This window comes from Oryx dammah, unplaced genomic scaffold, assembly GCF_014754425.2.
Source record: "Oryx dammah isolate SB20612 unplaced genomic scaffold, SCBI_Odam_1.1 HiC_scaffold_27, whole genome shotgun sequence".
NCBI lineage: Eukaryota > Metazoa > Chordata > Mammalia > Artiodactyla > Bovidae > Oryx > Oryx dammah.
In genome coordinates, this window is record NW_024070211.1 from 101647212 (window position 1) to 101662805 (window position 15594).

Below are 15594 nucleotides of genomic sequence, written 5' to 3' on the forward strand. Positions count from 1 at the left end.
GCTTTAGATGACGTTAGGAAAACAGACAAAAAGAATTAAGGCATTAAGGATGGAGAAACCCAAAAGTTATTGCATAACTTTTGTTGACATCAGTTTCTGTTTGAATGAGAAGGCGCTCACCTGACAGCTGTGATCTGGTCCTCAACTTCATAAACACCCAGCTTTCGGTACACTGCATACAGGAGTTTGTCACCTTGGAAAGCTGTTCCTCGACCATCCACCAAGGCAATGACTATCCCTTCCTTACTTGCAAGATAAGATATCCAACTAACAGCGAATACAGACCTTACACTCTGACTGCAGGGACCACCATACCTAAAGGGAAAAAAGAAAGAGACTCTCTGATGTTTTTGTGAAACTCAACTTCCCATCGGGGCCAAGAATTGCCTTTAGTATTTCCCAGTACATTCGTATGATAAAATTTCAATAACAGCGGCATTAGAACTGGCTCAGAATCAAGAGAGGACCAGGCTTTTCCCAGAGGTTTGCTACAAGGAAGTTGTTCTGGGACACAGCCCCTCCTATTCCCCAAAATGGATACATCTAGGGTTGGCATTTCAAGGAATATGTGTGGGTTTTTCGTCATTTCTGCCACCTGCCACTTGCTAAAAGCAGGCATAAGATATACTAAAAAAAATCCATGGTGTTTTAAGCAAATTGTGTGTAGGTCAGCACTGATTTGGGGTGTGATTCCACAAAATGTATTCCATTCCCTTATTTCATTTCGAACTCAATTACATAAGATGTGAAGATGATTTACAATATTTTTTTGGCTGCAATTTCTCTATCTCAAAGGTATTCTGACACATTAGGCAATTTGCCACACAAAGGAAATTCAAAACAGCAAATGCAAGCAAGTCCATCTAAAAATCTCAAAACTTTCTCAAGCTATTTTAAATAGCCATATTTTATTTACTCTGATTAGTTGGGGAATATATAAAACACCATCAATAGAAACTGTTACTGAGGAGAATGGTTCATTCTATCTCACAAATGTGTATTTAATACAGCATGCTTTCAATAAATAGTTTTTAAACCAAAGAAAATATTACATACACTTGAATTAGCAAGGGATACTTCTTTGATTTGTCAAACTGAGGAGGAAGAATCATCTTGTACCACAATGCTTGAAAAACAAAAACAGAGAAAAATCTTCATTCCAGTATACTCAGCATTATTTATTTTCTTTAATAATAATATATAACATAAAATCAACTTATAATTGGTAAATTGTGAAGAATCAAGACTATGTTTTTCTTGATTTTTATTATGTATTTTGTCTAATTTACAAGTTACTAGAAATATCGAACTATTGTTTTTCTAGAAGCACACATTCTAAAATTAAAATTAGATAAACTTTAAAAAAAATCAGTGTTGAAATGGAGCTATATAAAAAATATCAACCCTATTCACAAACATATGAAAGATATTTCATAAAACCTTATTGCTACAGTAAGATTTTTAAATTAAGATCCTGTAATATTATAGGGTTGTACTATAATATTTACCCTACAATTTTGTTTCTAAAAAGCAAGATAAGTGCTCAGCTTCATATTTATTCAGGAGAAGTTTTTAAAGATCTTACTCATATCATCCACTTTAAGTTTCTTAATTTCTTCTTTGGGCAGCTGAATATTTTTCAAAGCATTTTCCAATTCTTTGTTGTCTTCCAGGATTTTAATTTCTTAAAAAAAAGAAGTTCATTTTTAATTAATAGAAGTTCTATAAAAAGTTTCTTTCTTAAAATGTCTTTGAATTTACTATGGATGAAACTGAAATGGTATACGGATTGCTTAAGTATTTTCATATTGACAAGCAGATTTTTAACACAGGCTTTAGAGCAGGGATGAGCTTGTAAAAGACATCAATCATTGTCTCCTAAACTGACCCTGATGGCATCAAAACACATTTTGAGCAGAATCACAGAAGTAACAATGCTTATTCAGCCACATTTTCCTGTGTCCAAACTTTTTTTTAATAAGTGCCCTGAGTAGGTAGCATTTTGAAAAAAATATTTGTTAAAACAGTAGTGGTAGAAATAAAATCTATATTGCTGATACTTCATATTTAAAGCAATTAAGTATATAGCTATAAAGTTTGTTTTAAAATCTTCAATGCACAAGATCAAATATTGTCTGTGATTTTTTCATATCTATTTCTTTCTTAAACTCTTGTTGCTGTATTTGTTTATAATAGAGTATTTTTTTTTTTTTTTTTTTTTTGGTAATTGAATTACTGTGCATTCAATTCTTTCAAATCCCTTCCTTCAAGATAGTTATATATCTTCGTAGGACAACCATATATACACACTACGATCTTTGTCTTTCATCATAAAGTGTTAGTCACTCAGTCATGTCTGACTCTTTGTGACCCCATGGATTGTAGCACTCCAGGCTCCTCTGTCCATGGAATTCTCCAGGCAAGAATACTACAGTGGGTTGACATTTCCTTCTCCAAGGGATGTTCCCAACCCAGGGAGTGAACCTGGTTCTCCTGCATTGCAGGCAGATTCTTTACCATCTGAGCCAACCCAAGACTCCTAAAGAGAACTGTCAAAGGGGCACCTGGCAAAGATCTCCTAAAAAACTGCTGTTTAACTGAACAAATCCATTGATCTCCTGAGAAAAGTTAGGTTTTTGAATAATAAGTGATGTTTGTAGCTTTATTTTTAAAAAGAAGGTTTGGATGACTTCTGAGATACAGCAGGCCTGTGGACTCCTTGTTTTTGTGCTTTTTAAAAAAAGTGGACCTTGAAGATGGGGAGCTGGGGGAGTGCTTGTAACTACACTAAGTTTGCCAAACCACTTCTCTTGTAACTCTCAGTTTTCATGTACTCATGGCATTTTGCTCCAACGTGTTACATTTAATCTTAGAACAAGGATAGATGTTTTGGTATGAGTTGTATAAGATACATAATACATTTCATTTTAACTTTGGATAATCCATCAGGAAAGAGACAGTTGTGGCAATTTAAAAGTTAAAACTAAAAAAGGAAATAGCAGGAGATGGGGAGAGATAAATTAGGAGGTTTGGATTTACATATATGTACTACTGTGTATAAATAGATAAACAACAAGGACCTACTGTATAGCACAGGGAACTATCAATACATTCAGTATCTTGTAACACCCTATAATGGAAAAGAATCTGAAAGAGGATATATATATATGGACCTCCCTGGTGACTCAGAAGGTAAAGAATCTGCCTGCAATGCAGGAGACCTAAGTTTGATCCCTGGGTTGGGAAGATCCCTGGAGAAGGGAATGGGCCCCTACTCCAGTATTCTTGCCTGGAGAATTCCATGGACAGAGAGCCCTGGCGGGCTACAGTCCTTGGGGTCACAAAGACTCAGACAGAACTGAGCGACTTTCACTTTCACTTTAAGGACTTTCCAGGTTGTACTAGGGGTAAAGAATGCTCCTGCCAATGCAGGAGATGTAAGAGGTGTGGGTTTGATCCTTGGGTTGGGAAGATCCCCTGGAGGAGAAAATGGCAACCCACTCCAGTACTCTTGCCTGGAGAATCCCATGCACAGAGGAACCTGGCAGGCTACAGTCCCTGAGGTCGAAAAGAGTTGGACACAACTGAGGTGACTTAGCGTGCACACATAGCTGAATCACTTTGCTATACACCTGAAACTAACACAACATTATAGATTAACTATATTTCAATTAAAAACTCAAAACTAAAAAAAATAAGTTAAATGAATACTCAGTTCTAAGTACAATGGAGCCAGTCCTTCATTCTCTATGTGTGGGTTCTGATTGTGGAACTGTCAAGGACAAAAGGAATCTATGTGGAGCAGTATACAGAGTGGCTGTAATATTTACTTAGACCATGTTTATCATTTTGCCGACAGATGCTGGAAGTCTGAGACAATACACGGATGTTGCCTGATTGGGTTGACCTTGATTCCTTCTCTAGTCTGTTCCCAGTTAAGGACTTACTGAAATGACAAGTTGAATAGAAAAGCTTATTAATGCTTCGACAGTCCAGAGTTGCATCTTTATGGATAGTAGATGAGCAATTTTCCTACCTCTTGGAGCAAAATAGAATTTCACAGGACTGTGAAGAGAGGGAGGGGTTGCAATTGGGCTTCCCTATGTGGCTTTGCATTAGGAGTATATAATATGGCAAGGCTTGCTAGAGCCCAGACTATACCTTTTACCTTCTTTTACTCATCATTGTATACTTGATGCCCAGCATGCTCAGTACCAAGTACATGATATGTGGTTGGAGTCCACATGTCCATATGTTTGGAGACTCTTCATTATGATGAAATCAAGGTGTAAGAATGATAGATTACATCTGATTTATTTGTTAAAATCATATTAACTATGATATATTATTCATTGATTAAATTATGTGAAGAATCTTCAGGAACCTGATAAATAAGGCTATTCAATCAGCTGAGCAATTTTAATGAAAATCTGCTGTGTCTGAAGTTCCTAAACCTCAAATGGGTCCTCCATGTCAAGTGTTGACTCTTCTATGTTTTTATAGCGTCTGGGTCAAGTGCTATCTGTTATTGTCCAATGACTTTACTTCACTTTGCAAAGAAAATATAGCCATTGCACTGTTTTCTATAAACTGTGGCAGGTGGATTCTTTACCAGCTGAACTATCAGGGAAGCCCTGTTTTCTACAAACTTTCATAGAACTACATCAAAAATTTCCTCACTCTCTCTCATCACAAGGCCAGAGATTAATTTCCTCACCTGTCTCTGGACTCCACTTTACCCCAAGTGGAGGGACAGCCACTCCTTTATGTCTTCAACCATGGTCTCCACATTTCTTCCATCAGCATTCAACCATTCTCAAATGTTTATCAGCTTTCAAAAGCTAATTTAAACCTCTATCAATCTCTTCCAGGATTATCTACCTCTTTCCTCCACTCATCAGTCAGACCTATTGAAAATAGTCTCTTTTTATCTACTTACCTCCTATGCAAACCTAAATTTACTTCAATCTTGCTTCTACCTCCACTGCTCCACTGAAACTGTTCTGACTAAGCTAATGCTCATCCTTACTTTGTTAAGCTCATTGATTTAGGGCAGGTCTTGTTTCACTCTGAAGTGCTTGACACAGACGAGCACTCCCTTTTCTTGAGATCCTCTTCTCCGCTGCGTGCCATGAGTCCACACTTCTTCTCTCCACCCTCAGTCTCCTTTACAGGTTCATTTACTCTTTCCATTTCTCATGTCGGTGTTCTGCACAATTTTACTCTAGGCTCATTCTTTACTACCCTTGCCCACCCTCACTTTCCCCCTCTGCTCTCTCATGCATTTCCACAAGCTTAGTAACCATGTATTCCTTAAATGAATAACTTCCCGATAATTATCTTCAACTCAAACTAATCCTCCAACATCCAGATCCAAAAGTATGTCACTCTAGGACAGCTCTTCTTGGATACATGTCATCAGTACCTCAAACTCAATATTCAAAACAAAATTCATCACCTCTCCAAAAACATTTTCTCCACAATGGGTCCCATCTTTCAGTAAAAAGCATCAGTGTGAATCCATTTGACCAAGTTAGACATCCAAACAGCATCAACCTCTCCCTTATATTTATGAGTCTTAAGGTTGATGTGGTCATCATTAGGAAACATTTCTTAACCCCCTATTCCAGAGGAGGAGCCCTGCTAATATGCTCTCATGACTCTCTACTTTCCCTATCTTAATACTTTAATCCCATTGTGTTGTAACTGTTCACACATTTGCATTCCCCACTGACCTGTAATCTTCTGAGAACAGGACCATCTCTAATGCAATATCTGTTCACTTTTAGGATGTATTTTCTAGCAAAGTGCCTGGTTTAATGTAATAGGTGCTTAATAAATATGTATTGAATGAAAAATTTTGGCACCAAATGCAAAGAGAAACTACAAATAAATAGAAGACATAGCATCTGCTCTGAAAAGCTACTCTGAAACTTATCTGGACCCCACTCCAGTACTCTTGCCTGGAAAATCCCATGGACGGAGGAGCCTGGTGGGCTGCCGTCCATGGGGTCGCGAAGAGTCGGACACGACTGAGCGACGTCACTTTCACTTTTCACTTTCATGCATTGGAGAAGGAAATGGCAACCCACTCCAGTGTTCTTGTCTGGAGAATCCCAGGGACGGGGGAGTCTGGTGGGCTGCCTTCTATGGGGTCGCACAGAGTCGGACATGACTGAAGCAACTTAGCAGTAGCAGCAGCAGCCCAAAATAAGACTTATTAAACTGGAATTTTGAAGGCGGACCTGAGAACCTGTATTTATAATAAACCTCTCTGAAGAATTTCATCATGGGGCAAGTTTGCAGAACTACGCTATAAAAGAATTTTCATTGATTTTGAGAGTTAAAAACGTGTAAATACATATAACATATATAGACACATGAACATTGTACCTATTTTGTAAGTACTGAATGAAGTGATAAAAGTTTTGTAAGCAGTGCAAAAGTTGGTATCTAGCAGGAATATGAGAAGAACAGTAAGAAAGTGGAAATTCATTTGAAAAGAGAAGCTTTTATGTTCATGTTTGGGAACTCATGTACACCTGTGGTGGATTCATGTCAATGTATGGCAAAACCAATACAGTACTGTAAAGTAAAATAAAGTAAAAATAAAAATTAAAAAAATAAAAATAAAAAATAAAAAGAGATGCTGACCTTTATTTTGCAGTCATGCAATTACTTTCCCCAGGTTCAAATGGCTAAAAGTTATCAAGATTATTTTACGCAAATCAGAGATTGTGTTCTCTTTTGAGAACAAAAGAGAATTACACATTTATGGTGATTTCCATTAAAACAAAGACTTAGAAATTTGAAACTAGTCTTGCTTTAAAATTTCTCTCACTGAAGGTTGAAATGAGCCAAACTCAGAAATACAATCTGTTATTCTTTAAAGTATTTCATTATTAGACACAAGGTTAAAAAACAAACAAACAAACAAACCAAAACTTCGAAACTAAATTCGCAGTTTCATTATTACAATGCTTGTCCTGTCCTGAGCTCCTGAATGGACTCTGATTTTCCTCATTGCCTTATTTTCACCTGTAGCTGGCAGCCAAACTAATTCCAAAGCAGTCAGTCTCCTGACTTGTCACCAAAGCTGTCCAAGGACAATCACAGGCTTGAGTGCTGAAGTCCCTTTTTGTCCTTAGATTCCATCAACTTCAACCCCACAACGTTTCATAGTAAATCAAAAGGTAACAGAGAAGCGCAGGAAGAGTCTCAGGGCAATTATACACTTGTATATCTCCGTCGAGAGTAAAAATGGTCATCTTTGAGCTGTGAACTATTTTTGAACCAATATCACGAATACAGGATGGAGGATATCTGCCCTGATAGCAGTTGAAAATGGAAAGAGCCTCCAAATTTCAGGGCTCTCATACGTGGCAACAGTGTGATGTAGCTGTTAAAACAAAAAAGCTAGCATGATAGTCACCCTCTGCTTCGAACTGGAGTTATATCCGGAACTCATCTCCAGTTCGGGATGTTAAAAAAAAAAAACAGGCCTTCTTATTCGGGAGGGAGAGTGTACTAAAAATCTTCAGTTTCCTTCCAATTTTAAGCTTCTGTGTTTTTATAAGGGTGATTGGTGAAGACAGGATTAATTTGTCTTATATAACTCATCTGCTTTATGCCAGGTTCTTACTGCAAATAATAATTAACTTTCATATGATCAGGTTTGACAAAGAATAGGTTGATCAATATAATCATAAGCTATGCACTAGGCTATATGTCACTGCTCCCCTTGCTGGTGTGGGGAAGCTGTCTTGCTTCCTCTAGTGTCACAAGAGTCCAGGATTTCTTAAGACAACAGCATGTGGGAGACAGTACCTTGGTCGGTGCGGCCATCATGAAGGGTGGAAATGGGGAGGCCTGGGCCTGTGCACAGGATGAAACAAAAGCATGGCTTAGTTTTAAAATAACATTTAGCTTTCAGTAAGAATTGCTGGTCGTATTTATGATTACTGTCAAGCTCAATTACCTCTTTTACTTAGGCAACTATTTTTTTTCTCCCTTAAAGAAGTAAACATCCCCTTTTAAGTTACATTCAAACAATACATGAGACCAGAGCCCAGTCAAAGAACAGACATAAGAGAAGAGTTGCCTGTATATATTTCCAAGAGTGATCCTAAATAGTCAGTATCTAATTACACAAATGGGCCCCAGAAGCTGCAGTGACAAATGGTCTTCTGAGAAGATATGCTGTATGGGCCAGTTTTAGCTATGTCTTTAACTTCACTAATACTCAGATTATATTTTCAATTTTGCTTCTTGGTTCAATGTTCAGTTTAGTTTGGTAGGTAGAACTCAGCAACTTTTTCTTCTTTCACTTAATTGCTATGAAAGTTAGTTGCACAGTCATTCCGACTCTTCGCAGTTCCATGGACTACAGCCTGTCCAGCTTCTCTGTCCGTGGAATTCTCCAGGCAAGAGTACTGGAGTGGGTTGCCATTTCCTTCTCCAGGGGATCTTCCTCACCTGGGGATTGAACCCAGGTCTCCTGCATTGCAGGCAGATTCTTTACCGACTGAGACACTAGGAAAGCCCCCTTAATTGCTATAGGCAATTAATACATTTATACAGAAAATATTTCCTGTTCAATATGCTGTGACAGGACACATTCCCTACGAAACAGACCTAGAAGGACGTCTGTTTTGTGCACCAAAAGTTCATCTGAGGTGCTGTATTAGGATTCCAGCTGTGGGGGAAGAGAAAAAAAGGTGGGTCAGGGTGCAGTCACAACAGAGACCTCAGCCAACCTCACTGGGAGCTCTGGAGCTGGCTGGCCTTCAGAGTTGTCTTGGATGGAGCCAACTAGTTTGCCTTTTATCTCCCAGAATGGAGTGATTCTTGATTTTGGCCTGAGAGAAGAACGATCTCTGGCTTGGGTGCGGGGGCCCCAGCTGTAAGCTTTTATCTACCAGCTCTCTCAGCAGCTGGAGAAATGAGGACTCAGTCCTGAAGGTAGGAGGTCTGAGTGGCAAACCAATGTCCACCATATATTTCGACATGCAATTCAGGTTCTCTGTACAGAAATTGGCCTTTTTTTTTTGATCTTAATTCCCCAATCAGGGATCTAATTTTTGCTCTCCTGCTGTGCAGTGAAAGCATGGAGTCCCAGTCACTGGACTGCCAGGAAAGTCCAAAAATTGGTCATTTTAACAATATCTGTAAATATTTAAAAAACTATTACTTACTTGAACTATAGAATAAATAATACCTGGAAATATGTTTGTAAAGTTATTAGAAACCCTGGATGTGAGTAGTTCCTTCTTCTGCCTTGTTCCTGACATCTTTCGGCCTACAGAGAAGATGCTTTTGACTTGCTTCTCAGTGTGCTATAAGTGTTAAAAGTGGCAGGCCCCATGGGCGAAGCCAGAGGCTGTCTGGTTATACCCATATTTGTATGAGTAATTGTGATTCTGGGGTCTTAGTCCCATTTTCCAGTTAACCTTTATAGGCAATAAAGCTAATATTTTGATTTCCTGCCTGACTCCTCAATCTGACCTGAGAGCGAGGAGAAAGGATACCATTTATTAGGCTCCCTCAAAAACCAGCAATGCTTACTGTGTGGAATCTCAATTTGATAGGATTTAATTTCAGAGATTTTCATTTTGACTAGATTTTCTTCAACATTATTAAAATGTACAAATACATACTGTAATTTTTGTTAGCATGTAAGGCAATGAGACATGAATCTGAATTTCTAAACTTTAGTCAAACAGCACCCACCTTATGGGATGTTCGTAGGTGTGCAGTTCCAGTAGGGATAACTAGCTTATATCTTTTGTCCAAACTATGAGACAAACTAATGACTGACTGCCCTTGACACAAGTGGCCTGAGGGTGTGGTCCTAGTGGCAGAAGTATTCTTTGCACTGCTTTTTTTCCATCAGCATCATCAATATGATTTTACCTACTTCAATCCTATTATCTGGGATTTACTCACCATCTCTCTCAGAGAGTTTGAAGTTACATAATGAAGCTTTACTCTTAGTCCTAAAGGGGAAGATTTCAAGGTTTTTCCTATGATGGTGCAGTGACTCATTTTACTGGAGCTTCAAAAACACCAGACGATGTGATGCTTCCCACACAGTATATTTTTTGCTAAATGGGAAATTACCATACTGCCGAGGAAGAGTGAGTGTGGAAAAGTCAGGCGATTCAAGTTCCAGAAAGGAGTCTTTCACCAACTTTTGATGAGAGATTAGTATTTGATTTCTTACTCTTCAGGGGGTACTTAAGCTCAAGCAGATCTTAGGAAGACACTAAGAAGTGATATAGTGCTTTCAAAAAGCATTAAAGTACTGTACAAATGCGGAATACATAAAATATAAATGCGTTTGTATGAGTAGGGTCACTGATGTCTTTATCAGTAAATATATCAGCATAAAGGGCTTCCCTGGTGGCTCAGAAATAATCTGTCTGTCAATGCAGGAGATGCAGGTTTGATCCCTGGGTCAGGAAGATCACACGGAGAAGAAATTGGCAACCCACTCTAGTATTCTTGTCTGGGAAAACCCATGGACAGAGGAGCCTGGTGTGGTAGTCCATGGGTTGCATAGAGATAGACACAACTTAGCAACTCAACAACAACAACAACAAATATCAGCGTAAAAATGAGGCTTGGGGTACGCTTTGCAAAAAGCAGGAATGTTTTGATCTCCCCTAGTTACCTATGTTCATTCCACAAACATTCTACGTCTATCATGCACTAACCATTCTTTTTTGGCCTTATGAATATAAAGATGAAAGGAAAGTTTATTCTGCCTCCAGGAGAGAAAATAGACAACCAGATGATTCAGGACAGTTATTTCAATGATACCCTGTGCCTGGCGTGTAAGCTTCAATATATGCTGCACGAATACGTAGCTTGAGATGAAAAATGTTGCACAGAAATTGAGAGGGACATTTAACGTATACCTTGAAATGCTGTAACCACAATTAGCAAGTATGGTCATGAACAACAATCTTTTGACTTTACAGAGATGCCAAAGACCAAACCTTTTGTGAAAGTGTTGTATTAAAGTGGTATCTTGTGCCATCTTGAAGGAAGCATTTGAATTAAAATGCTCACTCATTTTCACATAGTCAAAAGAGCTGGGGCCAGATGATTGGACTGAAGAAGTGGCATGTCAGGGTAACCTTTCTTTTGGCAAGTAAAGGGAACCTCAGGGTCCTCTACACTGAGCAGGGATTGAAATCAGTCAGAGATTCTGTTTATATTCTGAGCTGTCCACCAAATACCGGTGTCTGCCAGACACCAGAAACAAGAATGGCATATGTTTTTTAATAACTCCCTTTTGTTTTCTGTCCACCCTCAACTCGCAGGGAAACTCAGGGATTAATAGTGGTGGGGGAAGAGGTGTCAGAACAGAGAATGGAGGGGTAGATATGTTTCAGATCAGTTTTCCAAAATCGCCGTAATGACTAGCAAGGACCTAACATATTTCAGTGATTTACTGGTTGCCTAACCCAACTTTGCTATGCGTTCAAGATACAGATGAAAGGTTATGCATAAAATAAAATTATCTGGATTGAAATTATTTGTTAGATGGACATATAACCAAAACAACCAGGAAACATCTAGTATATTTTATGAGCTTTTTTTTTAAATACTTGAATGAATTACTTATTATGTTTCTCAAATTTAGAAAGGATATACTAGGTGACAAAAGCTTATTTTCCATACCCATGGAAGCTATAGTTCAAAGAATTGCTGGCCTCCAAGACAAACAGCTCAGATTTCTTTCCCTGGCTATAGGAGATTGTCATTTCTCCAAGCAAATGGGGCTGAAGTCCAGGAACCATTTTATCAGAGGATGCTTCTTTTTATGATATTGCTCTCACAATACAATGTCATGGTGCTATGGTACATGGTGGGTACGAGGTTGGGATTTACAGCCAAGGAACTCTTACTCCCATCTGGCTCTGATGGTTACCAGCAGTGTGGACCTTTACAAAAGGTCTGTTTCCTCAACTGCAAAAAATGGAGATAATAATGCCTTCCTATCCTCCTTACATTTTTTTCCCGTAAGCATTAGATAAGATAAGGCAGATAAGGTCCTCACATATAACAGGTGCTCAATAACCTGTAGCTAAGGATTGATCAGATAATGATGACAAGGACAAGGAAAGAGGCCGAGAAGGGCAGAGCCTGTGTTAGCTCCGTTACCTACCATAGCAGACAAGTGCGTAGTACTTGGCATAGTCGCTGAAACTTGCTGTGTAATATTGGCACCTTTTTTTCCTTAGATGGCAAGTAATGCACTTCTTACTTGGAGAATGGCTTCCAATGCTAATTCTGGAGGGAAATGAAAATAAAACTAAAAGCTGGAATTTAGAGATTGTATTTATCAAAATGTACTACTCCATGCAAAATGACTGATTTACATATTAACATCAAGCTCACTATTTTCCTGTTGCCAATATCATTTAAAGTAAAGGGAGAATCACAGTATTTTGATTTATCTGATCTTCAACCCATCTTTGCCTCAATAGGCACAGACGTTGAGGGAGAAGCCCTTGGCGGTTTTCTGGCGATGGGAGAAATATCTAGCACCTCAAATGGGAGCGAGGTAGTCACTTCTTATAGCTATCAATCTCTTACTTTACAAAGTGGTTGAGAATGCCTAGTTGTTTCATATCCCATGTACCATCTCTCTCCCATCTGCTCAAAGCAAGTCATGTTAAAAGAAATCACACATTATATGAATAAATACAATGCCTGGTATACAGTACTAACTTAATGAATGTGTATTACATGAATTTTCTCAATTATCTCCTATAATGTGTGCTCCCATGGCAAAACAGACAATAAAGATTTGGCAGTATTACCGAAAAAGGGATCTCTTGTCCTTATCATATATCTGGAAGGGGAAATTAGTAATAAGCCATTTGGGGAAAAAAGCCAAACAAACATGATTTTCAGTAGATCTCATGCCTTTCATTTTATTTGGCAGGAAATCTGGGTTCATGGAAGCTCTTCTTGGAAATGCCCCCTCCAAATGGCCCTACACAAGCCAACCTGTACCCACTACACCGGCCCAACTCTCTGAGTAATTGGCTTTAACATACAACTTCCCAGACCTTACCCCAAACCCTCAGAGTCTCATTTGGGGAGGACCAGGTGGTTTTATGCCAGGATGCAGCCAGAGGTGGAGTTCTGATGTGGCTGGTAAGTGTACCTGCGGCTACTGCAGTGTTCCTTCTGCTGCTGCCCCTGACATTGCCTTGAGCATGGTAGAGGGTGATCAGAGTCATTGCTATCATCAGAGGGGGATTCTTCTCAACATATGAAAAGCTATGATCCAGAAGCGAACAGAGGAATGCAGCAGAAGGAAGAATTTATTTTCACTACAGTTAGTAGTATTCACATTTATATTTTGGTGTGATCTTGGAAAACATTAGGTAGGCGGTTAGCAATAAAGGGTCAAGTTCAGAATGCCCAGGTATAAATCCTGGCCCAACAACATCACTGACTGCATAGAGCTGTTGTTGTGATTAAATGAAATTACATATATAAAGCAGATAAAAATGTGCAAGGGCTATAGCAGACCACCAACCCATGGAAGCTATTGTTTTCACTTCCATATCCAGAAGGGACTGTTAAGGGCACCATTTCAATCACCAAGGGGGCCATAAACTAAAACACTAATATATGAACAGAGATAACTTCCTTCTAATCATAATAGTCTCAAAGCAAGTCATGTTAAATCACACATTACAGGAATAAACACAATGCATGGTATACAGTAGTAACTTGATGAATGTATGTTACATGAATTTTCTCAATTGCCTCTAAATTTAGTTGAAATGTTTAATGCCATGTTTATATCAGCATTAAAATTTCTTATAAATTAAAAATTTTTAATTTATGTCAGCATTAAAATTTTTGAAAACATTTGGTTAGCTAGTATGTTAGGGGGCATATATTTTATAGTGATGTAGTATACATATTCTCTGAATATTTTAATTCATAAATTAATTTTATTACATTTCAGCTTTTTAAAAATATTTTATACATTCTGAGGACTCTGATAGATTTTTATTCAAATTTCAATATATAAAAATATTGGAATGAATTGACATAAATTACCTATAGATATTTCTTCTTCCAGGGTAGCCTTCAAATTCATTGCTAGAATAAAACCTGAAAATATATTCAGAAGTTATCAGATAATTATTGATGGCTAAATGGTGATAGAACCTTTAATATACTACTAATATAGTAAACAATATAGTCCAACTTTAATGGAATGAAGCAATTAATTGGCACTTATGTACACAAATTGCTGCTGTTCATGCTTCTGAATTTTATGTACATACTCTGACTTATACATATATAAAATATATTTACACAAGTATATTTATAAATTATAGGCGAAACATTAAATTATGTTGAGTATTCTTTTTTGGTTAAGCTAGGATGTTTGATTAATATCACCTCTTTCCTTTCCATAATTAACAGTTTACTGATTTCTTTGTGCTAAACTATTTAATTTTATCTATGATTTTGAACATGTTTAGAATTTATTTTACAGAAGCACTGACAGTAGATCACTTTTTTATAAATCAGGAAACTCATCTACCCAAAGATTCCACACAAAGGGGCATGCTAATTTACCCAGAAGCAAAACAAGTCACAAGAGAGCATGCTTATTACTTAAGTATCTCGGTCCCAGTTCTAACCTGTCTTAACAAAGTGGGAAATCCAATTTAATGGGCATGGTTTTCTCCTCTGTGAGTTCATCTGAATATAACAAAATAACTGACATTTAATTTTTAGGAAGAGCACAATAAAGTGTTAACATTTTTAGGTTAGGTTTCTTATTTTTAATTCTCAGAACTTTTCATTCACCCAAGTGCTTGTATATCCTCACTGAAATAACGACTTTGTTATTCCCAGTAAAAGGCACCAGTGTGTGTGTTCATTGCGTCTGAATCCTTGGGACCCCATGGACTATAGCCGCCAGGCTCTCTGTCCACGGGATTTTCTAGGTGAGAATACAGAAGTGGGTTGCCATGTCCTCTTCCAGGGGATTTTCCCAGCCCATGGATAGAACTTGTGTCTTCTGCATTAGCAGGTAGATTCTTTACCACTGAGTCACATGGGAAAACCCCCAGTAAAAGGAAAAGGTAACAGAATACACCTGATTCCTACTATTAACTTTACCTTCTAAACCAGCATCCTGCTAAATGTCTTCACTGACTTCATAGGATTCCAAACATCACTATACTTGCTTTTCCCACATCATCTCAAACTACCTGTGAATAAACTACTCAGATTTTTCCAAACTTCCCCCTACAGGTTTTTTGTTACGTCAAAGGTTTCACAACTGTCTTTGTCTCCAACACTGAGAACAGAGTCCACATTCTCTCTTTCCCTTCCCTTTTCCCTCACAGCCACTGACTTACCTTTTCAGCCTCTGTCTCTCTTCACTGTCTGTCTACCTTTCCTCTCATTCATTTAACTATTTTGTGCCAGGCACTATCCCATGTTCCAAAGATTTTAAAAAATGGAGACATAATTTTCTCTTGGAGTCTGCATTTCACTGCCACTATTCTAGTTCAGGCTTCTGTCCCCTCAGGCCTAGAT

General features: G+C 38.1%; 1 protein-coding gene across 3 annotated transcripts in view; it reads right to left on the bottom strand.

Moving 5' to 3' along the window:
- Nucleotides 1–15594, bottom strand: part of LOC120854855 (fibroblast activation protein alpha) — a 75744-nt gene that overhangs the window by 15362 nt on the left and 44788 nt on the right. For all 3 annotated transcript variants that reach the window (XR_005719087.1, XM_040229238.1, XM_040229239.1), the window contains 6 exons: nt 14095–14148; nt 12176–12300; nt 7828–7875; nt 1586–1684; nt 1057–1126; nt 121–315 (listed from right to left, as the gene is read on the bottom strand). Coding sequence is in view for 2 of the 3 variants with exons in the window: in XM_040229238.1 (XP_040085172.1) it covers nt 121–315; nt 1057–1126; nt 1586–1684; nt 7828–7875; nt 12176–12300; nt 14095–14148 (591 nt within the window). In the remaining variant the exon portion in view is untranslated. The remainder of the gene's footprint in view (nt 1–120; nt 316–1056; nt 1127–1585; nt 1685–7827; nt 7876–12175; nt 12301–14094; nt 14149–15594) is intronic.